We start from the raw sequence: 25954 nt of genomic DNA on the forward strand, positions 1-25954 counted from the left end.
AGAGGTTTCGTACCAGAGCAAATGATATGATATTAATTAGCTGTACATCATCATCAGCACATATTAAACTGTAGAGCTGTCACGAAATACAACAAAAAAGCTTGAATGAACTCGATTTCAAGTAATTTAATTAAATTCTGAATTTATTTCTCGTCAAAGGGGATATATTTCTCCAAAGACGACAGTAACAAGTATCCGATAGCGCAGTGCACAGATCATAAGGTTACTCACCCATGTGTGTGCTGGCATAATAGAGTCTGCTACAATGGTCAACAAGAAGGAACGGCACAATCAAAGGGCAATATTTACACGTACATTTATTTAATATCGCAAAAACTGTGACCTAATACTGACATGTGTCGGGTATCAAACACGATGGCATTCCCGGCCCTTGTATTAGTTTAAAATAGACTCTGTAGAATCTGTCTCAACCTATCAAAGCTGTTTCCCCGAGAAAGCACCCGGGAACCAGTCGTCATGACCATAGGTTCAATTGCAGCAAGTGACCCATTCGCTCACGGACAACTCGACATACTGCCTCGTGCAACCCTGACCTTGCATCTTTACGTGCATGTCATACACAAATGAAATGTCTCTAAAATCAATGAAACAAGAATGTACAATAAGACCATAAATAAATACCAAATGATGAGTAAATGCACGCACAAATACATGGAGGAAGCATATCTGGCCATGCATGTGTCGAGGTTATCGTTGAACAGCCAGGGAAGAGTTCACTGTGTACGGGGTGGCATAGGAGGTTGATGCAACAAGAGTAACATCTGTTCAGACCATCAATGCATCACCTATAGACCTTACTGTCTTCAAATCCATGGACCAGCAGGATATCCGATATTCAAGATCAGGTACAGAGAAGTCCTACAGGTTAAGGTAGAATAAGACCACACCAACATACAACCTAAAGCTATGCTACCCTAAGAATGTTATCAGAACGCTGTACCCCAAGTTGTAACTGATTCTGGCGCACAAATATAGCCATAGCAACGCAGTTGAGTTAGGTCATGGTCCTCGCTTGTTACAAGTTTTTGAATGTTGGTATGTCAACACCAAGTAATATGGTTCAACGAGAATGCGGGACATTCCCATTGTACATTATATCTTACACTCGTTGCATGAAGTATTGGTGTAAAATAAAAAATGCCTGAACACCGTTTACCTAAGAAAGCCTACAAAATGCTTGCACACCTCGATAGTCTTGGAAAGAACACATTGGCTTCTTGTACACGTACATTGCCTTTTACATATGTCTTTGGTTTCATTTGGCTGTCATTACTTGAATCTTATTAATCAACTTACGGTACAGGAATTTTCCTTTAAACTTGGCCTGAATGATCTAAAACACAGGGAGATTTCCATCTGTTGAGAAATCCCTAAGGTTATGCTCATTTTGTGACAGTGTTGTCGAAGATGAGTACCATTTAATGTTTATTTGCCCTGTATACGAAAATCTAAGAAACAAGTACTTGCCGCAGTGGTCTTCATCTCATGTTAATGCTATAACATTGTCTTCATTACTGTCCTGCAAGGATCTTCTAACACAACATCAACTGGCTTTGCACATACATCGGGCGTTTTTGTTACGAAGTGAATTGTTACCTTGACTTTGTATCTTATAAATCCGTTGTGTATGGGCCTGTGGCCTTTCAAACAATAAAGAGTAGAATTGAAAAATATATATTGTGTCAGTCTTCAAACACTTTATACTGCACATCCTGGTACGCTTATATCTATGGATAGCTGGTAAGAAACAAAACGTGGTCGGTGAAATAATACACCCCTCTGTGTATTTTGATATAACCATCCTAGGGGTATGTTAGTTTACCGCCATGTCTCTTCCAAGCTATTCGAACCCCGTGGGGATTAGCTTGGACTATGTTCAGTTGATGTGATCAAACTTCGCGTTCAAAGAGGATATCGTCGTCGATAATGGAGGACGAGTCGTCATTCGTCGGGAAGTCCAGGGATATCCCCGAGAGGTCCAGGCCTTGAGGCTTCTTCTTCTGTATCCGTCTGACGATGGTAGATGGCCGCCATTTTTCGGGTACGCTGACCTTGCCCTTGCACCTGTCACTGAACCACCTCGCTATTCGTTTCCGCATGGCTTTGATTGACAACAGGAACAGCAGACAGTTGGCCAGCCCGATCGAGTTGTCGCCTATGGCCTGGGTGTAGGGTGATAAAGGCATATATTTAAATATATGGAAATACACGCTATCACTGAGTTCCTGTGTTTTCAGTGCCAGGAGGTGGGATAGCCTAGTGGTTAAAGGTTCCCCCATGGGTATATGAAGCCCATGTGTTAAGCCCATGCAGTGAATTTGTTGAAATATTGCTCAAAGCGGGATAAAACCTTACGTTACTCACTCAAAGACTCTCAGTGTCAGGTCAAAGCGTTGTCGGGACTCGGGCTCTAATAATTGTTTTAAATATTGCTTGACCGATCGGTTACTGTCTGGCGAACGGAGTCTGTATAAGCTGGTTTATGACCCTACCAAAATGCTGTAAACTACGTTTATAACAAACTGTTTATCCCGTCCATTTGCTGTTTATATGCTTATAACAAACCACGGTTATAACGAACTAAAATGAGTGGTCCCTGTTACTGTATGTGTATTATTTTGGGGACTCTCCCGTGATTCCCACTGACCCACCCTTCCCAACAATACATGACCGGCCTCTAATGTATCTGAGAGGGATGTCCATGTTAAAATACGGCTTGCTATCTCCGTGGATTAGCACTAAAAACCCGCTATAAGTCCGGACTTCAGTCACACACACAGTCACGCACGCACGCACACACACGCGCGCACACACACACATTCGTGAATGTACGTTGCTATATAAGTGCAGTAGTCTTGAACGCGACGTCAAACCCCATTTCAGTTCACCTTGACTGATCGAGACAATAAAACGTGTTATGTCAGACGAGTAAAGTTGGTTCTGTGTGGGGTTCTTTTGAACGAATCGAAATTTCCGAATCAAGGGGGTACAAACATGAAGACGAATCGTTGTAGAAAGCTGACAGATGACTGATTCGCCGAAGAACCCGACCCGCTGTCTGTGACGCGACCTTCTATGGATGTGTTCTCAGATTGTTTTGTTTGTTTGTATTTAACGCCGCACTCAACAATATTCCAGCCCTATGACGGAAGTCTGTAAATAACAGAATTTGGACCAGACGACCCTGTGATTGACATCGTGAGCATCGATCCACGTAATTGGGATACCATGACATGCACTAACCAAGTCAGTGAGCCTGACCACCCGATCCCGTTAATCGTCTTAAGACAAGCATGGGTCGCTGAAGATCAATTCAAATCCGGGTCTTCATGGTTTTTTCTCAGATCACAACGCAGAGTGGTATCGTATCGATCAGAGCAAAAGATCTGATTTTAATGGGTTTGATCTGATCCTACTCCTTTATTGTCCAAGTACACACAAACGAAGTTAATAGCTACATGTATTCCCTCTGTACTTCGTGTGATAAAAGTAACTACATCTACACATTACTACAAAACATTCTTGCCTCACATGCGTTACAGTTACTGTACACACATGCTTTGAACAGTTTGTTTTTGTCCTCTCCTAACAATCATTTCTTTAAAAATTGGATGAAGACGTAATAATTTCTTTATTATTGGAGCAGTTTTCAGAAGCTGTTTTATTTCCAAAGAACCTTATGTTACAGTAAATATCCTGGAAACCGTTTCTCATCGCAGAGCACAATGACCAAGTAGTGTGACCACGTATCAGTCGCAGACGTAAAGCAGCTTTGTGGAACGGGCTCTCAGATACAGTTTACTTGGTTTGAGGTCAGCCAATCACATACTTTAGTATTTGTTGAGATATGATCTACCGACCAATCAGAAAGTTTATTTTGTTTCGACTACTACAGCACAGCTCACCTTCATAATAAGTAACGAATCACCAAACATGTCCCTTCCCTTGGCCGGACCGTACTGGACAAACAGGAAGTAGAATGTTCCCCAGATGCGCAGACATATGAAGATGAGGGGGATGTAACGGAGTTGTTTATTGGCTGTCTGAATCGCCATGTCCTCTATGACGTAGTTCCGGTCAATCTTTTTGACTGCCTAGTAATAAAAGGCAAACGGTTTGACAAGGCCAGTGTGAGTTAAAATACCAATCTGCACACCAATCACTTCCTTAATCACTGACATTAAATTACGTTTACAATATGTCATCGAAAGTGAATTGATACCAGATCTGAACAAAACGGTTGTGTTTTCCGCCTTCTTGTATTCAAAAACCCGTAACTGGAATAATAAGCCATCAGGTTTCTTGTCTATTTCCGAGTAAGCAATGTGCTTGGTTTGACCTAATCTAAGCTTTTGCATTCAGCATATTTCAGCTATATGACGACATCAGTAAATAAAGGATTCTGAGCCAGGTGAACGAGTGGCTGACAGCATCAGCAACGATCCAATCTGTTAGACACCTCGACACAAAACTACGCCATTGTATCTATGTATTTGATCCTCATTAGCCCTTTTTCACAAGCGTATGTGCTGGGGACCTGTTCTGCCCTAGAGTTCACTTCAAATAAATGGAGGAGGAGGCTGTTGATGAAAGTGTTTGTTTGTTTGTTTGTTTGTTTCGCACTCAGCATTCCAGCTATATGACGGCGGTCTGTAATTAATCGAGTCTGGACCAGACAATCCAGTGATTGACATCATAAGCATCGATCCACGCAATTGGGATACAATGACATGCATCAACCAAGTCAGCGAACCTGACCACCCGACCCCGTTAGTCGCCTCTTACGTCAAGTATAGTCGCCTTTTACGGCAAGCATGGGTTGCTGAAGACCTATTCTACCCCGAATCTTCACGGGTCTACCTTTAACGACAACGACGTTGATGACGTACCTGACACTTGACGCTGCACGAGATGACCGTATAGAGCAGGATAGACGCCAGGTAGGACGCGAGCATCCAGCCTTCGATAGTGACAAAGTACCAGTCCATCTTGTTGGAGACTCTGTCGCTGATCCAACATGGCGCTGGGCGACGGTGCTTACGCAGAAACGTGTCATCGTAACCGTACACGTCGGAGGCGCCGGCCGAGAAGGCAACGACGGCTGAAACAAAAGATGCCATAGCATCACGATGGCGGTTTGAGGGAATGGTTGGGGTGAACGCAACAAATTATATGCTGGTTTTCAAAGTGAAGCCACATCACGCCCGTCAAGCGGATAAGCGTAAGGGTTAAGACAGTCGTAATGTTAAAGGCAGTTTCTTTCAAGTCACGGCGGCACGTGCGTCCCTGTCCTCTAAGGCGCTGCAGTTCGTTGACAGCAACCTATCATTGTGGTTCGCCCCGATATTGCTTCTAGGTTTGTCAGCAAGATACCCGTGCTCGTGGAGATCTGCATCACTTCGGGCCTCCACTCACATTAAGCGTCGTGATGTAAATAGAATACTACTCAAAGCGGCGTTAAACTCAACTCACTCACTCTCAAGTCATTCCTCTTTGTCCGCTCACTAAAATGTTATACCAGACAACACAACGTCTAAACCTACACTGAACATGGACAACAGACCGTGGAGCATCGCCCCTCATCAAGATGGACTCGTGTCACTTTAAATCCTGCGCAAGTTATTTTAATGGCAATAAAAACATACTTTTCAAATTCCATGCGGTAAATGAAATCGACTCTTGAATACATTGTCAGTTATCAAGCAATGTTTCCGAGGCAAGGGTGTTAACTGATTATAATTATATTCGACAAGGGTGGCAACTGGACTAGACAGTTAACTCCCTTGCCTCGGAAACATTGCTTGATAACTGACATTGTATTCAAGAGTCGATTTCAATGTGTGCCAGGTGTGTATATGTGGATATTCTTGGTGGTGATTATTTTTTAACTCAGTTTCATCATGGCCAATTATCACAACCCGACTGAGTTAAGTTCACAAGCAAATATTTAATTATCGTTAACACTACTAACAGGTCAGTGATGTTAGGTCAGTTCAAGTACCGAAATGAAGCACGATGTGCCATTCTCGACTATCTTGTATATTACATCGCCATGCTACTTGATAAATACCCTGGACCCGTTCGCCACCATAACTTCGTTTCGGAAGTAACCACCACCAGTAATTTAGCACTGGATTTCTCGAGCTTATGACAGCGACTTATTTGGACAGCCACTTTAGCGTCGTGACAACAAAAGAGGATTTCTTTGTCTTCTTATTTTCTGTTGACAAATGTTATCGCGATTTCAACGATTTCGATAAAAGTATCGGAAAGTTACATCTTGGTCACGTGACATTTCCCCTCGGAAATAATTAATAAAATTTAAAACAATAATAATCGCTTTTCAGCCTTGTTTACCTCAAACTAAAATAGTAATTCCGAAATAAGGGAGCAGAAATATCAATAAACATCATGATGAATGCTGCGTTTTAAAGGGGTTGCAGTATACACTTTATTTATTTGTTTGTTTTTTTAACGCCGCACTCAGAAATATTCCAGCTATATGACGGCGGTCTGTAAATATTCGAATCAGGACAAGATAACTGAGTGATTGACAGCATGAACATCGATCTTCGCAATTGGTTACGATGACATGCATAAACCAAGCCTGACCACCCGATCCTGTTGGTCGCCTCTTATGACAAGCATAGTCGCCTCTTACGACAAGCATGGGTTGCTGAAGATCTAACCCAGATCTTCAAGGGTCGTATACACTTTGGACAAACAGATTTGGTCACTTTCATAATTTCTAACATCATACTCTTGTTTCAAATGTATAATCATAATAACAAGGAAATGTATTTGTCATACCAAGTACCTGGCATAACCCATGAAAAGATATGGAACAGCCACGTCACCCTATTGGCCACCACGATGAAGCGTAACGTCACACAGAGGAACAGATAGAAGCCGATGGCGTCCGTCCACAGACACGTCGCCGTGTTCGAGTACACTGTGAACAACGCTGCTGTCTCACACAACACACTACGTTCCTGCGGCACCCGCTCCGTGCTCTTGTAGAACGTCGCCGCTTGCAGCAATGCCCCTACACACATGATGAAGTTTGCGATGCTGAGGGAGACGAAAAGTTTGCGACCAGTTGTTCTGATGTCGTTGTACAAATAGTAGCACCCGATGATGACGAGGTTGCCGACAATGGACATGACGGACAGGCCGTTGGTTATGATGACGTAAGCGGCGTCGACTGAGGTGAAGGTCGCGTTGGGGCTCGGACTGACCGGAGCCTCGGTCTGGGTTTCGTGAACCATGGTCTCTCGGTGTTGAGTTGATCACAGTGCTGAAATCACAAGTTCTACATGTATTATATTGTGGTGCAATAGTGTCCATGTTTTGTACATACAAATATATGATTATTTGCGCTACGACGATCGTAACTCTCACACATCAGAATAGACGTATGACAGTCGTTGCGCTAAGGTCGCGTTGAGCAACTGGGACCTGAATTAGCAACACATAAGAGCGGGTGTGATTTAACGTTGCTTGTAGTAATATTCCATCAAGTAAAAAACTCGTTCACCCTCGATTATCCAGTGTATTGTGTTTCCTTTCTACTACTTTGAAAAGTCTGAAACCTACAGGAAATGACGCTAAATACAGTCACCCAAATAGATGGAGCGAAGCCTTGTGCTACGTTCGTAATAAGAGAGTTTGAGATGGTGACGTCAATTCAGAAACGAAGCTTTGACGGTGAATGGACCCAGGGTATGTATCATAATAGGATGGAGACATGATGAACTGGATAATTGGGGGACACCAAGACCTTGTTTCCATCCATAAGGGGAATCCAACCCGTCTTCGACGTAACGAGCGAACACACCAACAACAAGACAACAAGACAAAACATTGAAATCGTGTCCATACGGCGTTAGGAGACCGGCCGTTTAGGGAAGTGTTTGTTTCTGTGTTTTTTACCGCCGTACTTGGCAATATTCCAGCAATATGATGGCGGTTTGTAAGTAATTGAGTCTGAACCAGACAATCCAGTGATTGATATGAGCATCGATCCATGCAGCTGGGACACGATGACATGCATCAACCAAGTCAGCGAGCCTGACCATCCGATCCCGTTAGTCGCCTCTTACGACAAGCATAGTCGCCTCTTACAGCAAGCATGGGTTGCTGAAGACCTTTTCTTCCCCGGATCTTCACGGGTGAGAGTGTTGTTCGCCGTAGTATGTTCCAGATATGTACTAGTACATCACGGCGGTCTGTAAATAATTGTGTATTGGACAGACAAGGTGAGGTGAAATTGGGTTTCACAGATGATTGAGCTAATACAGCGACGTGCATGAACGTGTGTGTGTGTGGCTGCTTGCACTTTTCCAGACTCACGCCAGGGTCATAGACGGGTCTGTCAAAACACGCCGGGCTCCAAGAGTTTTAAAACAATGTTTCAAGAGAAGTGAAAAATTACCAGTAAAAACCTGCAGTCATCCTCTTTATCTCCATGGCTGGCATGTCGGTTAACCTAAGCTAACCCTGGATCGATTCCCGCTGTTCTCTTGATCTTAAGCATGATACGAACTTAGAGGTTACTAAAACATGACATACAGTTTGAAGTATGACATTGTTGGGGTTTTTTCGTCCCAATTGTTATATATAACGTTGAACATAGGTATATAATTTCCCCACTTTGCCAGATGCCCGTGTGGCTCTACACAGCGATTTGCCCGTAATTAAATATAGACATGATTTCACTCGCTTCTGTGTGTATTAATAATATCTGATCCACCATGACCTCACTGACGGTGGCATATCTCCACCGAGAGTCAATTAACCCTGTTGTACTCTGACAATATGTAGTACCATACACTATCTCAGCTTAAGCTGTTCACAGATAAGATTTTCACATAGTGAACCTTATTTATATTTTCAATGTAAAGATGTATACATATGGCAGAATGGCAATGGATAGCGAGTGAGTGGATATCGTTCTACATCACTGGGGAATATTATGATCGAGTCTGAACCAGCCAAACCTGTGGTGAACAACCATCTACTTTTTGGTGCTGGGAAACTATTGGAGGACGAAGGAGGCATCAGTAATCGGTTCTTATTGTGTATAGTATTCAACATTTGTTATCACTGCCACCCAATAGGGTACTAAGTGCCCTTGGCAGGGAAATTGGGGGAAATCGCTATTTTGTTATTGTAAAGTTCTTATTTTCCTAATTTCAAAGGTATTTTCACATAACATGAGCAAGTCTAGATAAATCCCAAGCAAGGAAGCAGTCATAACCCTGAACTTGGTCGTAAAAGGCGCATTTTGTTATTCATATTTAAGCACCACTTAGAATCTCGAATACGAGGCGGCAGGAGTAAAAAGTTTTGTCCTCTTTTATCCCCGAAGAGCATGCATACAAAATAAATCTGACTCAAGAATATAAAAACTCACCACCCTTTTCAAAAACAATAAACTTATATATGTATATGACTCCAATTCGATACCTTATAATCTAATTTATTTGACATCATTTTAAAACTCGTTTTCCACCAATTTAATACCATGAACAACATTCTAACATATTTTGGGTTTGTTATGAAATGTGGATTTGTGATAAGAATCGGATTGAGAATCGAAATAATAATGTAAACAGATTTGGCAAGACTTTTAATCCAGGCGGTATGACGAAACAATAGTTTTGCAAACGACGCAATAGAAAATACAATGTAACTCGTTTACCCGGACAGTTTTCATCCCGTCTTATGGATTATAGATTTCCACACCAATACATCGAGGTCTTAGTGAAGAGAGAAATTCCTCACACGTAGGATTGTACAGCGGTCTGGGTTAATGAGAGTATACATAACACTGGAATACTTGTATCTGATCATGCTGTAAGGTACTGTGTAGGTTATAAATAGAGCCGGACAGTGCGGATGGATTTCCTACCTTAGTTTCTTGTACTTTTCATCCAAGCATGTTCATGTCACTTTCAGCAGCTATCACGGAGCATGTCGATTTCATCCTTAATTTGTGGGATCTGATGCCAATGAGCTGATCTCTGAATATACGCGTTTATGTCATCACAATGACGGCTTTGACCTTTCACCTCCACGTCGACTCCCTCTGCAGCAGATAACGTCGATATAGGTTGTTCATAGCATGTTGATATCATCCTATTCGCACTTACCGATGGGGCGTTATCTTGTATATTGCATGTCGATAACAGGGGTGAACGTACATGCGCGACAGTACTGTTATGATCCTTCATTCCAGTGAGAGGTTACCTTGACTTTACAAGAATAAACGGCTAAAATACCTCAAAGATATGAAATAAGCATCATGTTGATACTGTATAAGATATTTTACAAAGTCCCTTCCCAACTGACTGCGCAGAGTTGCGTCCCTTTAGTCATGCCAGGATCTGCTGATTGTGCGATCGAATCCCGCATCCTCCCGATTATGACCCTTGGTCTGTCAGCACCATTTAGTTATCATCCTGGATATTTAAATCGATAAACAGAGCTCTCGAAATAATAAAATAGAAATTGCGTTTTTTCTCCTCACGCAGAAATGAAGAACTTGCCGGTGGGTTTTACAAAAGGTGTGGATATTTTGCCTGGGGATTATATATTTTTTCAGCTGCAGCTGCAAAAACAGATTGATTTTTTTCATTAAAACTATGCGCAGAATCATTTATTTTTTTTAAAGAAGAACACCTTGCAACAATGTAATTTTTTGCCAGAGAATATCCTTTTTATTGAACAGTATGAAGCATATTTTTTTCAAGAATATAAGAGGACAACATATCTATTTCGATGAAATCCCAGCCCCGTGAGATGCGGTTTTTATTTCAACGTAGGTAACGAGCGAAAGCGAAATGCACGAGTTGCAATAAACTGCCGGGCAAACGAAAGTAGACACCCATGTTTAATGGTGGTTTGAAATGAACAAACAAGACATGGTTATTCAGTGGTGATGTATTTGATACGGGCATCACATATGTATTTTGGGACCATACGTTTGCAGTGTCTCGGCGACGGTTTTCCTCCTAGTAATGTTTTGGTGACGCTTGTACCTCGGGGGTCGTATCCAGTTTGTTTACTCTCTTTTGTCCAGAAGTTGTGTTGTAACAGTATCTACGTTGGACAAAGAGAGTCACGGGTAGCAAGTTGGCGTATGAATACAGCATTCGAAGCTGATGATTCCACCATAGACATTATTCAATGCGCGACCAATAAAGTGCAAACTCCCTCCGAGATCGAGTATAAGAAAAGATGAGATGCAGATTCTAATTTCGCTCTTTAGATACCTTTTGAAAAACATCTGTATTAAAAATAACAGAAGGAAACGGGGACCTCGTCGTTCTTTGAACCGCGCATAAAATATAACATACAATTAGCGAAGCGTTCGTACAATTTTTCCAAAGGTTCATATGTTTATTTCACAATTCACTATCAGTATTGTTGGAAAACATGCTGCCAATAAAACTACATTGTAACTCTTCACAGGTACCACGCAGAATGATCACCAGGAGCATTAGTTATGTTTGTTTGTTGTTTAACGCCGCAATCAGCAATAGTCCAGCTATATGGCGGCGGTCTGTAAATAATCGAGTCTGGACCAGACAATCCAGTGATTGACATTATGAGCATCGATCCACACAATTGGGATACGATGACATGCATCAACCAAGTTAGCGAGCCTGAAGACCCGATCCCATTAGTCGCCTCTTACGACAAGCATAGTCACTTGTTACGGCAAACATGGGTTGCTGAGGACCTATTCTACCCTGGATCTTCACGGGCCCAAGAATATTAGTCGTACCATCAGCAGTTGTCATAGTTAGGTCTTACATTATTACACTTATAGAATTACGTTTCAGTTTCTTGGGGTTTTTAAAAGGAGGCCTGAAGCGAAGTTTATGAAACCAACGAGATGGAATCTGGGATCCGAATCAATGACCAGCGGATTCTAGCAGGGGAAGGAGATGGAGGAGAAATTATAGCCCTGGGCCACCCGTACGTCCTTCGTTCTGGTATAGTGGGTGGACGTTGACACCCGCCCAGCCAGCTGACAAATTACCACCTGATCCTCATTGATCATCTTTTACTACAAGCAGGGGATACCGGAGAGCTTGTCTACTACTACGCCAGCGCTTTCGCAGTTGTAGTAGTAATTTTAGTTGTAGCAGTCGTATTAGTAGTGGTTGTAGTATCAGTCGAAGTAGTAGTTATTTTAGTTGTAGCAGTCCTAGTAGTAGTAGTAGTAGTAGTAGTAGTAGTAGCAGCAGTAGTTGAAGTAGTATCTCTAGTAGTAGTAGTAGTAGTAGCAGCAGCAGTAGTTGAAGTAGTATCTCTAGTAGTAGTAGTAGTAGTAGTAGTAGTAGTAGTGATGTCAACGTAGAGTTGAGTTTGTCTTATTGACCTAAACGCGCCTACACGCAGCTACAAAAGCTCTCTCAAACAACAACGATATCAACACATACACACAGCTACAAACGCTCTCTCAAACAACAACGATAACAACTCATACACACAGCTACAAACGCTCTCTCAAACAACAACGATATCAACTCATACACACAGCTACAAACGCTCTCTCAAACAACAACGATATCAACACATACACACAGATACAAACGCTCTCTCAAACAACAACGATATCAACACATACACACAGCTACAAACGCTCTCTCAAACAACAACCATATCAACACATACACACAGATACAAACGCTCTCTCAAACAACAACGATAACAACTCATACACACAGCTACAAACGCTCTCTCAAACAACAACGATATCAACACATACACACAGCTACAAACGCTCTCTCAAACAACAACGATATCAACACATACACACAGATACAAACGCTCTCTCAAACAACAACCATATCAACACATACACGCAGCTACAAAAGCTCTCTCAAACAACAACGATATCAACACATACACACAGCTACAAACGCTCTCTCAAACAACAACCATATCAACACATACACACAGCTACAAACGCTCTCCCAAACAACAACCATATCAACACATACACACAGCTACAAACGCTCTCTCAAACAACAACGATAACAACACATACACACAGCTACAAACGCTCTCTCAAACAACAACCATATCAACACATACACACAGCTACAAACGCTCTCCCAAACAACAACCATATCAACACATACACACAGCTACAAACGCTCTCTCAAACAACAACCATATCAACACATACACGCAGCTACAAAAGCTCTCTCAAACAACAACCATATCAACACATACACACAGCTACAAACGCTCTCCCAAACAACAACCATATCAACACATACACACAGCTACAAACGCTCTCTCAAACAACAACGATAACAACACATACACACAGCTACAAACGCTCTCTCAAACAACAACCATATCAACACATACACACAGCTACAAACGCTCTCTCAAACAACAACCATATCAACACATACATTGACGAACAGAGTCAAGCCACACTATTGAAGTGTCTACTGCACATTTATCAGAGTACACTGTTTTGTCCGCCGATTACTAAACAAACATACATGTACCTACCACGGTGTGAAATGGTGATTTCATGTTGGAGTTTCACTGACATGGTAAAACAAACGTGTTTGGTGCGTGGATTTCCCCTGTAAATGCCCCCAGCAGTCAATACTGTGCACACTGCGCGCCACAGATTACAGGAGTACGGGATAAAGCGGTTGAGTCACGGTATCAGTTAAGTGCGAGCGGAAATTACATATTTGATTCAAGAAGCGAAAATGGCATTAATAAATCAAAGTGTGAAATTACAAGTCGATGTTTATTGCGTTGCCACGGTAACGTGTAAACAAATCATTACGTGAAGAGTGCGTGTTTAATGTCAAGCAACTGATCAAGATGTGTCAAGGGTCAAAGCAGTAAAATATGACAATATAACAGGCGAAATGTATTGACGAAGCAAGCATTTCATAGATATATCAGATGATATTGATATTTATTTATTTTTAAAACCATTAATGGTAAAGGGCATATAGTATACACTGCACCTATACTACTCAGCTTTTGAAAAGGATACTGAAATATTTCCTTCTTATGGAATATACTAACTATAAGAAATCACACCTTTGCATTCTGCTGAAGACTCGTAAAGATCCAGGCAGTGAATAGGTCATCAGCAACCCATGCTTGTCGGAAGAGGCGACTAACGGGATCGGGTGGTCAGGCTCGTTGACTTGGTTCATGCATGTCATCATATCCCAATTGCGTAGAATGTTGCTCATGATGTCAATCACTGGATTATCTGGTCCAGACTCGAGTATTTACAGACCGCCGTTTCAGAGGATTGAGCCGGGGTCAGGGATGGGTCTGTCCAAATATGCCGTGCTCAAAGAGTTTTAAAGCAATGTTTCAAGAGAAGTGAAAAATAACCAGTAAAAACCTTTTACGGCAAGCATGGGTTGCTGATGACCTAATCTACCCCGGATCTTCACGGGTCTGGACTGGATTTTTTACTATATCCTATATGTATCATAGCATCTGAGGTTGTGCAAAGTCATTGCGCACTGACCGCCTCCGTGGTCTAGTGGTAGAGCATCCGCCAGAAGAGCGCGTGGTCCCCGGTTGCGTCATACCAAAAGATGTTAAAAGATGGTACTTCTTGTTTCCTTGCTGCCAGTCACACATTCGGGATTTTTACTGCCGTCTTTGATAGGACCATTTAAGATAAAAAAATTTTGTCAAAAGTCTGATCAAGATCCTTTGATTCGTGGCGGGAAATTAACAGACAATCAGATATTGTTCAGGAAGCCCGATTCAGCCGTTTCCAGCCGAATTCGTCCCGATTCTCCCGTTCTCAATCCGACTCTGACCCGATTTGTATCTTCTGCATGGTAAAAAACGACCGATTCTGTCCACACAATGTCCCGATTCTCCCGCATACGATCCGACAGAGATCAGACAGTGACCGGACAGTGAACCGAAAAAGACGGTTCGCATTCGGCAAGATCTGGACGCAATCTGGACTCAAGCGACAAGAAACGGCAATGAACAATTCAAGCCCGTTCATCACAACATCGTCCCGATCCACAATCCACCGTCCAGACAACACAGGACATTGTTACGATTTTGATCCGATACAGCAGAATCTGTCACGACATAGTCACGATTGTAATCCGACTAGACAAAATAGGCTGAGATTCCCGAATGTTACGGGACGCACCATAGTGTCGGGAGTGCTTTGCCGACCTATCTGGACATTTCCCGATCCGAACCTTTACGACTGCGTTGAGACAATAATAGGACATTCCAGATCATTGAGAATAGTAATCCGACTTTTTTCACTTTTCGTGTCGTAGCGCTGTCTGATCTCAATCGGGAGCCATAATCGGCACTGTGTGAACCTGGCCTAAGGGACGAAAACAGCGACTGGTCGGCTCGGAGTCAGTATACTTTGTTTGTGTTGGGCATTCATGCACGTCGCTCTGCAAGTGCAGTAATCTTGAACGCGACGTTAAACCCCATTTCACCTCACCTCACCTCATTGCCCACTGCCTGTTCCTTTCTGGATTGCACCAAGGAATCTGAGTCAGCAGTGTTTGTATTGGGGTTTTTAAAACTGACTTGAACGTTATTTGCCGGGACTGCCAAGTACCCCGAGCCAAACTCCCCTTTTTTTTTAAAAGCTGTTCAGTGTCTAAGTCCTTATAATAGTTCTTGTGAAGTGTCGCTTTCTGTACATTTGAACATATTTTGAACTGTTCAGTATAGTCTTTTTGGAGAGAAATCATTAGTTTGTTTCAAATGTATTCCCGAGGATTAACCTTTGCCCACAAAACGTAACATTGTGTTTTCAAAGCTTCCTGGGTTAATACAAAATGACGTACATTTTAAACGAAATCGCATCGGGACGCTAGTGTCATTCCGAAGTAGAGTCAACAGTGGTTCGTGGTAGGTTGTGTATTTGTGAAGACCATTACTTCTCCTGCAGAATCCTGCCCTTGTAAGCGAGGAGGTTTGCTTTGACGGTAAGAGTGTTGATTTGTATTGACTTTTCCCTTTTTCTGTAGGAAGGGTGTCAACCTGGGCCACGGAGAGTATGTGGCCGTCTTTTTAATTGAAACACAGTCTCCAGAATCTCTTTGGAACGTTATAAATCAAATACAGTTTGCGATGATTTGGAGTAAATGAGGTTACGTGGGCTGTTTTCAAGGTGGAAATAATGTAGTTTTTGGTCTGTACTTGAGAGAACATTGGTAAAAATGTGCTCTGTGTCATTTTAAACTGTTAAACAATGTCTATTACATTCGATTATTTTAGTTAGCTATTAGAGCGAGGATCAGTAATCTTCCAGATAACTAATTCCAACTTCAGTATAACGCGTACAATGTTACATTTAGAACACATCATTGGGAAAGTTGATCTCTCTCTTAAAGACGTGTGATTATATATTATATGGTACTATAATCGCAAATACCGCATTCTATAGGACGGTAGATTCAAAACACGGAGTTCGATCCTTCGGTAAATTTTAAACACGGAATTCTTTATATCGGTACATTCTAGGTACCGAATTCGATATATCAATACATTCCAGATACCAAATTCAACATCGGTACAGTCCAAATATCTCTGTCGATATATCGGTTCATTCGAGGTACCGAGGTCGATATATCGGTATATTTCAGATAATGTGGTCGATATATCGGTTTATTCGAGCAGAGACCATATAATAGATTCGAGGTACCGAGGTCGATCTATCGGTATATTTGAGAAAATGTCGATATATATAAATCGATTGATTTGACAAGGACAAGTAGCAAATTATGCCTAATTTGCTCTTTAGAGACAAAGTATTTAGTTTGCGCTACGTTCAAGACAAAAATAGAAAACAATAAATGGTTATTATTTATTTTCCTACTTTTATATTCGTGTTAAAACAGAAACAATTATTTCTGGAATTAAAAAATCGCAAAATGTAAGCAACGTGTACTATGCTAGACGGAGTAGAACCTGACATGACTGGTTGCTCATACTATCAACCACTGGTTCAAATGACCCTGTCTCAGATACTTACAGGCCGTCGTTATACAGCTGGAATGTTGTTCACTGCGAAAAAATAGATCTTTCACTCACCCAGTGTATTTAGAGACAGCAGTTATACGCACCCATGACTATTAATGGATTCGTCCGAGTGTGTCCTTGCCCTAGTTAGCTGTTCTACATCCTGACATTTGACTCCGTAGAAGAAACATTAGGTTTTTGCTTGTTAAATATCTCACCGTAGTGACTCCCAGGATACAATCTTATACAAAGTGCTTATGTTCCTTTTTTTCGTTGGTCAGTGAATGTTGCTTAACACTGCATTCAGATCTTTTAGCCTTTAGGACGCAACTTCAATCTATATTTAGTAAAATTATTAATTCATTTATTTTCTATTTTGTATTATTACCAGATCAAAATAAATTAGTAACATTACTTCGTAATTTGGTAACAAAAAATTCATCGATAGTTTTTGTCGATAGTCATTGAATTAGTTATATTACTAAATAGCAATTTTGCACCCCAGAATAGTCAAGATGTATCACGAAGGCCTGTATGTAGATTATGTGACCGAAAAAACTATGATTGATGTTACGATTAACGTTATCAGAGGCCACGATGACACAGCCAGCCAAGTCAGGGAGTGGCAACCTGTTTACCCCGGCGATCCATAAGAGCCGGCTAAGAAATTGTGTGTTTGTTGTTCACGCCGCACTCAGCAATATTCCAGCTAAATGACGGCGGCCTGTAAATAACCAAGTCTGGACCTGATAATGCAGTGATTGATATCATGAGCACCGATCTACAACGTCGGGGTACGATGACACTCAACCAAGTCACCGAGCCTGACCACCTGCTCCAGTGAGTCGCTCTGACGTCCAACATTGGTTACTAAGACCTAGTCTACCCCTAAAGCCCAACGCATTAAAAACTTGGAACCTGTTCTTTACCGAATCCCGCTGCACGTGTTTTATAAATTTTGACTAACGATTTCAAAAAAATAACAACTCCTAAATAAAAGCGAACCCATGCCTTTATTTCATAGATTTAAAACGATATAATGACTAAATAGGTAAATTGTACACGATTTTGATAGAAACAGGATCATGACAGATTGGTAGTACCATATTCATATTATCGTTCAATCGCATGCTCCACACAATATCGCCACGCCACAACAAAAACACACACCATAAAACCATCCTCAAACATCTATGATCAATATCAATGCTGAATAATATTTTTTCCTTTTTAAAAAATTCTCAAAGGTCCCAGTGGAGATTATGTTTTATTTATCAAGCGTTATCTTAAAAGTTTATGTTTCAAGGTCACATTGGTGAAAATGCGCCACGCATTTATATCACAGGCGTGATACCTAGCGTGTGCGGCTGGCGTTGTTAGGTTGGGTCTAGCGAGACCAGCTCCAACCTCAGAAATGAATACAGCCAGAGGAAGCAATGTGTATCTGAAGACATAATTTTTTTCTATGACGTCATAATGGAGATGATGTCATGACGACGTAATGTCGAACTCGGACTTGGTTTCCTTTTCACAAATTTTCTTAAAGTTACCGTTATCTTGGGTGATTTGTGAAACGGCCGAAGTAACACTGTAGGTTGTCATGATGTTTATAACCCTATTGGGGGCGGTCGGGTAGCCCAGTGGTTAAAGCGTTAGCTCGTCACGCCGAAGACCCGGGTTCGATTCCCGACATGGGTACAATGTGTGAAGCCCATTTCTGGTGTCCCCCGCCGTGATATTGCTGGAATATTGCTAAAATCGGCGTAAAACCTCACTAACTCACTCACTCACTATAACCCTATTGAGTTTGTAATAACCGTGTTCATAAAACTTGCATGTGCACTAGTGCAAATATCACTTAACGCTCACCGGAGCATTGTTTACGTCATCCGGAATGACGTCACACTGAATGACGTCATTGCTGAAGATTGTTGTCGTCATTTGACAATTTTTGGTGATGGCGGTCGTGATCAGCGCATTTTTGTAAAGGGAGAGCTCAAAAACATTAAAAATAAAAGCAGTATTACACACACACTCGTATAATAATCTATGTTTATGGTATTATGACGTCATAGACAATCGTGATTATTTTATCTGTTTGAGTCGCTCATATCAACAGTTTATATATATTAGTATGTAGTGACGTGGATAACAGGTACAGTTTCTGAAACCAGTCATATTTTATTCGTAAACATAACTTTTCAGGCCTGAATTAAAATGAAAAGAAAAAGGGAAGTGGTCAACGAAATAACTACGTGTAAGGAACCTCACTTTGGAATCGCATTTCTGAACAATTGTCCACAGTGTCCAGTTGGCCGCGCGTATGGGAAGGATGGTGTTTAGGTCGGACCTGAATTTTCATTTAGTACATTCGGATCCAGCTGTTCCCGAAGCATGCTCTAACCATGTGGACTTAACAATGTCCGAATAGATATAAATCAACATTTTGCCCACATTTGTCTTCATTTCCTTTGCTAGCCTCAATTCGCCGTAGCCCAGGTTAGTTTAACCAAATACTACATTGTTATTAAAACTTAGGAACCGTCGAATGTTTATATTCTTTTTGGCATCGGGACCGTCTTTGGATATGACACAAATTCAATCTTATAAATATCAGATCTTGTGATCCCATGCGATTGACCTCTCTTATATTGTATTTGAGTAAAATATCTAATATTAATTAAAATGATTTTGTAACTTGAATTACTCATGAAAGTAAAACACTGAATGTGGAAAAGACTATCATAGACAAATTATTTGATTTTTATCTCCGCCCACCCACCTTACATGTTATTATCCATAAATACCTACATATGAAGGAAATCACTGTTTTCCCCTTTTCTCTGTATGATGAAATACACATAATAAACCTAGTCCTAGCAAACACCCATGGGACTCATATCTGTCGACAGATGGTGTACAAAGTTGCCTCAAGCAGTTTGGTTTAAAACAATAAAAAATAAAATGCCTCCTGAACAGATAAATCTATATAATATAATTTCTCCGGCGCAAGAGTGATATTAACATTGCCATAGATGTTATTTCCAGACATCAGACTCGTCAGTCACTAGTGACTGATAACTTGATCTATTTGATTCATATGTATATAATAAAACTTTATGACATCATTTATGAAGTTACACGGGTTACTTATACCTTGTATCAGATTTAGACCAGCATGAGATGCTCTACCCGCCTGGTGCCACCTACCCTGCCTTGTCCAAATGCGGAGCCGGGCCGGGGTCATTGAGTACAAACTACTGGAAGCAGAGTGACTGAGGCAGATGCGGGAGAGAACTGACGAATGGCAGGAGACCATTCGACAAGGAGAAACATGCCAGCTGTGAGAGGAAGCAAGAGGAAAAGGAATCACGGAATTCTAACTAGAAATATGGTGAGTTCAGAATGTTTATGTTATGAATGTGTGATATGAATAGATTAAGCTGTTGTAGATGTACATCTGTGATGAGAATAGAAAGAGTTTCTCGCCATTGGATGTTGAATCGAATCGTTATGGAGGCGGTCAGAAAAAGGGAGATAACTTTACCTCAACTGAAAAAGACCGAGGGGAAATATTTTGCATCCATATTTAGTTAGTTCCAACACGGTCCGATCATTTCAATGACGTCAGTCGGTTGTTACGACAGCCATGGACACTGGGGATCTTTTGTGCCACGGGATCCCACGTGGGGCATAGTTTAATTCCCAAACAGACATTTATTGGAATCAGCAAAAAAGTGTTGCCTATGCGTTGTGCCATGTGGGTGGTCATGACATGTTATATTGTCTGGGTAGACATGGAAATCTTCAACGCGTACAGCACTTACTCTTAGTACTCTTTAGACAACAGCACATACCTTGTACACAATGGGACAGGCGACAGTCAGTGATCCACCATCCTCACTAGACTCACGGAGAGATCTCTGAAACGTCGCCATTAGGTGGGAGACCAAGGGGAATAACTCTAATTAAGCTATTCATGCACATTTGAGAGTTACGGTACTCACTCCTCAGTTCATGTTTCGTCACACCACTTAGGGCCCGACCATGGGGGTGGTGTGTGTGTGTGTGTGTGGGGGGGGGGGGGGGGGGGGGGGGGGGAGCTGGGATTTTATTGAAAAAAATAAATTGCTACCGAAAATTCCTAAAAAACATAATTTTGCATCAGTTGAAGACACATCGCCTGCCATATATAGATTAAATCTTGTTACAGTTTGCTCGTGTCTTTAATTTTTCTGATTTCAATATGAGACCATAGACTACACCTTTTTATATTATCACTCGAACACCTGAACACCATGATCTGGATGTAGTAAACATATGTAATCTGGATCTGACAAACCAATGTGACCCGGATCTGACAAACAACGTGACCCGGATCTGACAAACCAATGTGAGCCAGATCTGAGAACCAACGTGACCCGGATCTGACAAACCAATGTGACCCGGATCTGACAAACCAATGTGACCCAGATCTGACAAACCAATGTGACCCGGATCTGACAAACCAACGTGACGCGGATCTGACATACCAATGTGAGCCGGATCTGACAAACCAATGTGACGCGGATCCGACAAACCAACGTGACCCGGATCTGACAAACCAACGTGACGCGGATCTGACAAACCAATGTGACCTGGATCTGACAAACCAATGTGACCCGGATCTGACAAACCAATGTGATCCAGGTACGGGAAACCAATGTGATCCAGATCTGACAAACCAATATGACCCGGATCTGACAAACCAATGTGACCCGGATCTGACAAACCAACGTGACCCGGATCTAGCGAACCAATGTAACACGAATCTTGTGAATCAACGTGCCCCGCATCTGTCAAACTAATGTGAACCGAATCTGGCAAAGGGAAGATGGCCAGGTATTGATTGTTGTTTTTATCACAACGGATCGGGTAGGAAGGACCTTTTTTAAAGAAACATGAAGAACGTAATGTCCTTTCTCCACCAACCGACCATACGTTTCCACAACAAAATCCTTTAAACCAAATACAAATAATCTGTCCTTATTTGACGTAAAATGCCTCCCGTCCTATACATTTCCTCCCTCTAAATCTCTCAATTCACGACGTTCCCATTCTCTCTCTCTCTCTCTCTCTCTCTCTCTCTCTCTCTCTCTCTGACACAGCCCTTATGTCAGGCTCCCACCATCCTCTCCTCCGCCGAATAAGCCAGCCCATATCACCCCACCCCCTAAGTCTGCGCCCCCTCGCGAGTCCCCATCCCCGGCCTTCATCGCATATTAGCTTACACCTTGAACAAGAGTACCACACTCCAGATCGTGTTAGCTAGCTGTCACAAAGTCGTGTCTCCAACCCTTTTTCGCAACTACAGGAACTTTCTGCCCTACCACATACCGGCGCTGAACTCTCCAAACGACAACCTGGTGCCTTATGCACCGTCGGGAAAAACGACGAAGACGTCGCCCAACCCCACATCCGATTGTTTAAAATAGGTACGAGTCAAAGTGGGGCTTGAATGTATGTTAGGCTGCTACAGCCGAGAAAATCCGAGATACAAGCCAACTCCCATGTCCCTTCCGATGCCGGAATGTCAGTCACGTGATGTTAATAACTGTCACGTGATGATGAAGAAAGCGTGACTTAATTATCCAATTTGGACATCTTGGAAATATCGTGGCTTTACACAAGCAAGGTAAGAGATTTATCGTTTTCGCCCACCTAGCTTAATTTGCATCGTTAGTTTGTGTTACCATTTAGAGGAATCTGTTATAAATGTGTCCAATTAAAAGCAGAAAAAAGGCGACTTATTTACAAGAAACCGTTTCACACGCTACAATTTTATTTTTATTTGAAAATAATGCCTCAAACCCTGACATATTATGCAATATCAAATTATATTTCTATTTGCAAAGTCGTCCTCTTTGTATGCATTTGCAATTCAGTATTTATCCAGTGGGCGGAACAAAGACACAAGGGCGGGCTATCTTTAATTGTGAAAATCAGAGTATGAGATGGTCGTGTGTGTTTAGAAGTCCCACGGCCTTATCTACCGTGTAATTCCCTTTAACGACTGTGTGAATGATGTCATCTCATCTGTGGAGGGGGAGTCGGGACACGTAAAGACAGAATCCTGACGACTGCTTCTTTTATAAATTGACGTTAGGGCGATGGATGAGTCTAGTGGTTCTTGTTCGCTCGTAACGGCGAAAGCTCGGGTTCGAATCCCCACATGCGTGAAGCCCATTCATGGTGTCCCACACCATGATAATGCTAAAGGCGGCGTAAAACCCAACACCTTCACTCACTACACATTGCCGTAACTGCAAGGCTGATGGCTGCATACACCGGAACCTCGATGATGAGGTCGTGTACCCAGCGATATCGTCCTGATTAACAAATTAACCACTGTGACGATGTTATGTATGTACAGTGCATTCTATCTTAACCGGACTTTTGTGGGACCGAAAGTTTAATCCGGTTTAGACAGTGGCTTGATTACTTCATAAACTAAAATAGTCAATTCAGGACCGAAATTGTAATCCGATCCGATTTAGAATTGATCTTCAGCAACCCACCCTTGTAGTAAGAGCCGACTGACGGGATCGGGTGTTAAGGCTCGGTGACTCGATGCTCATGATGTCAATCACTGGATTGTCTGGTCCGGACTCGATTATTTACAGGAAACATCATTAACAAAACGTTTTCATCTTTCTTAAGAAAGAATCAAGTTCTTTATGTCTCATGGACTCAGCGAGAGCATGCTGCGGTTTCTATACACAGTGACATCTACGTGTCCTTATCACCTGATGACCCCGCCCTGCTTATAGCCCTTGGGCATACACCCGTGCTCCTGGTTGACGTCAGGAGTTAACCGCTTTGGGCTGCACTTCATTACCGTGATCCGCACAACGGAGACCCTGGTAGCCCCTTTATTATGTTTAACGAGAGAATTTAGTAGGGATCTATGGCATTGACAAATACCCTAGTAAGAGACCCTGGTATCAATTTATTTTTTTGACAACAAGAGACCCTGAGACGAATCTATGTCATTGACAACAAGAGACACTGGTATGAATCTATGTCATTGACAACAAGAGACCCTGGTATGAATCTATGTCATTGACAACAAGAGACCCTGGTATGAATCTATGTCATTGACAACAAGAGACCCTGGTATGAATCTATGTCACTGACAACAAGAGACCCTGGTATGAATCTATGTTATTGACAACAAGAGATCCTGGGACGAATCTATGTCACTGACAACAAGAGACTCTGGTATGAATCTATGTCATTGACAACAAGAGACCCTGGTACGAATCTATGTCATTGACAACAAGAGAGCCTGGTATGAATCTATGTCATTGACAACAAGAGACCCTGGTATGAATCTATGTCAATGACAACAAGAGACCCTGGTATGAATCTTTGTAATTGACAACAAGAGACCCTGGGACGAATCTATGTAATTGACAACAAGAGACCCTGGTATGAATCTATGTCATTGACAACAAGAGACCCTGGGACGAATCTATGTCATTGACAACAAGAGACCCTGGTATGAATCTATGTCATTGACAACAAGAGACCCTGGTATGAATATATGTCATTGACAACAAGAGACCCTGGGACGAATCTATGTCATTGACAACAAGAGACCCTGGGACGAATCTATGTCACTGACAACAAGAGACCCTGGTATGAATCTATGTCATTGACAACAAGAGACCCTGGGACGAATCTATGTCATTGACAACAAGAGACACTGGGACGAATCTATGTCACTGACAACAAGAGACCCTGGGACGAATCTATGTCATTGACAACAATAGACCCTGGTATGAATCTATGTCATTGACAACAAGAGACCCTGGTACGAATCTATGTCATTGACAACAAGAGATCCTGGGACGAATCTATGTCATTGACAACAAGAGACCCTGGTATGAATCTATGTCATTGACAACAAGAGACCCTGGGACGAATCTATGTCATTGACAACAAGAGACCCTGGGACGAATCTATGTCATTGACAACGAGAGACCCTGGGATGAATCTATGTCACTGACAACAAAAGACCCTGGTATGAATCTATGTCATTGACAACAAGAGACCCTGGTATGAATCTATGTCATTGACAACAAGAGAGCCTGGTATGAATCTATGTCATTGACAACAAGAGACCCTGGTATGAATCTATGTCATTGACAACAAGAGACCCTGGTATGAATCTATGTTATTGACAACAAGAGATCCTGGGACGAATCTATGTCACTGACAACAAGAGACCCTGGGACGAATCTATGTCATTGACAACAAGAGACCCTGGGACGAATCTATGTCATTGACAACAAGAGACCCTGGGACGAATCTATGTCATTGACAACAAGCGAACCTGGGACGAATCTATGTCACTGACAACAAAAGACCCTGGTATGAATCTATGTCATTGACAACAAGAGACCCTGGTACGAATCTTTGTCATTGACAACAAAAGAGGCTGGTATGAATCTATGTCATTGATAACAAGAGACCCTGGTATGAATCTATGTCATTGACAACAAGAGACCCTGGTATGAATCTATGTCATTGACAACAAGAGACCCTGGTATGAATCTATGTCATTGACAACAAGAGACCCTGGTACGAATCTTTGTCACTGACAACAAAAGAGCCTGGTATGAATCTATGTCATTGATAACAAGAGACCCTGGTATGAATCTATGTCATTGGCAACAAGAGACCCTGGTATGAATCTATGTCATTGACAACAAGAGACCCTGGGACGAATCTATGTCACTGACAACAAGAGACCCTGGTATGAATCTATGTCATTGACAACAAGAGACCCTGGTAGGAATCTATGTCATTGACAACAAAAGACCCTGGTAGGAATCTATGTCACTGACAACAAGAGAGC

At 41.9% G+C, this 25954-nt stretch overlaps 1 protein-coding gene across 3 annotated transcripts; it reads right to left on the reverse strand.

The window, feature by feature from the left end:
* Nucleotides 1–106: 106 nt before the first annotated feature.
* LOC124113086 (G-protein coupled receptor 157-like) lies at nucleotides 107–21008 on the reverse strand. Of its 3 annotated transcripts, none has more exons than XM_046473340.2 (5): nucleotides 20910–21008; nucleotides 6839–7318; nucleotides 4911–5122; nucleotides 3927–4115; nucleotides 107–2183 (listed from the first exon to the last, which is right to left on the reverse strand). In XM_046473340.2, the coding sequence occupies exons 2-5, from the start codon at nucleotides 7287–7289 to the stop codon at nucleotides 1911–1913; spliced, it is 1125 nt and encodes a 374-aa protein (XP_046329296.1). In that variant the 5' UTR covers nucleotides 7290–7318; nucleotides 20910–21008; the 3' UTR covers nucleotides 107–1910. The 3 variants fall into 3 exon arrangements, with proteins under 3 accessions (XP_046329296.1, XP_046329294.1, XP_046329295.1); XM_046473338.2 differs by lacking the exon at nucleotides 20910–21008 and adding an exon at nucleotides 9935–10146; XM_046473339.2 differs by lacking the exon at nucleotides 20910–21008 and adding an exon at nucleotides 9725–9855.
* Nucleotides 21009–25954: the final 4946 nt, after the last annotated feature.

Source organism: Haliotis rufescens, unplaced genomic scaffold (assembly GCF_023055435.1).
Source record: "Haliotis rufescens isolate VD_foot unplaced genomic scaffold, xgHalRufe1.0.p SCAF_2, whole genome shotgun sequence".
NCBI lineage: Eukaryota > Metazoa > Mollusca > Gastropoda > Lepetellida > Haliotidae > Haliotis > Haliotis rufescens.

Bases quoted from the DNA above. Each gene is read 5' to 3' on its own strand.
- LOC124113086 (XM_046473340.2), bottom strand. From the start codon at position 7,289: ATGGTTCACGAAACCCAGACCGAGGCTCCGGTCAGTCCGAGCCCCAAC. The intron at 4,116-4,910 runs GTACGTCATCAA...TTTTATTACTAG, and splicing joins CGTGCAGCGTCAAGTGTCAG to GCAGTCAAAAAGATTGACCG. The intron at 2,184-3,926 runs GTGAGCTGTGCT...CCCTACACCCAG, and splicing joins ATTCGTTACTTATTATGAAG to GCCATAGGCGACAACTCGAT.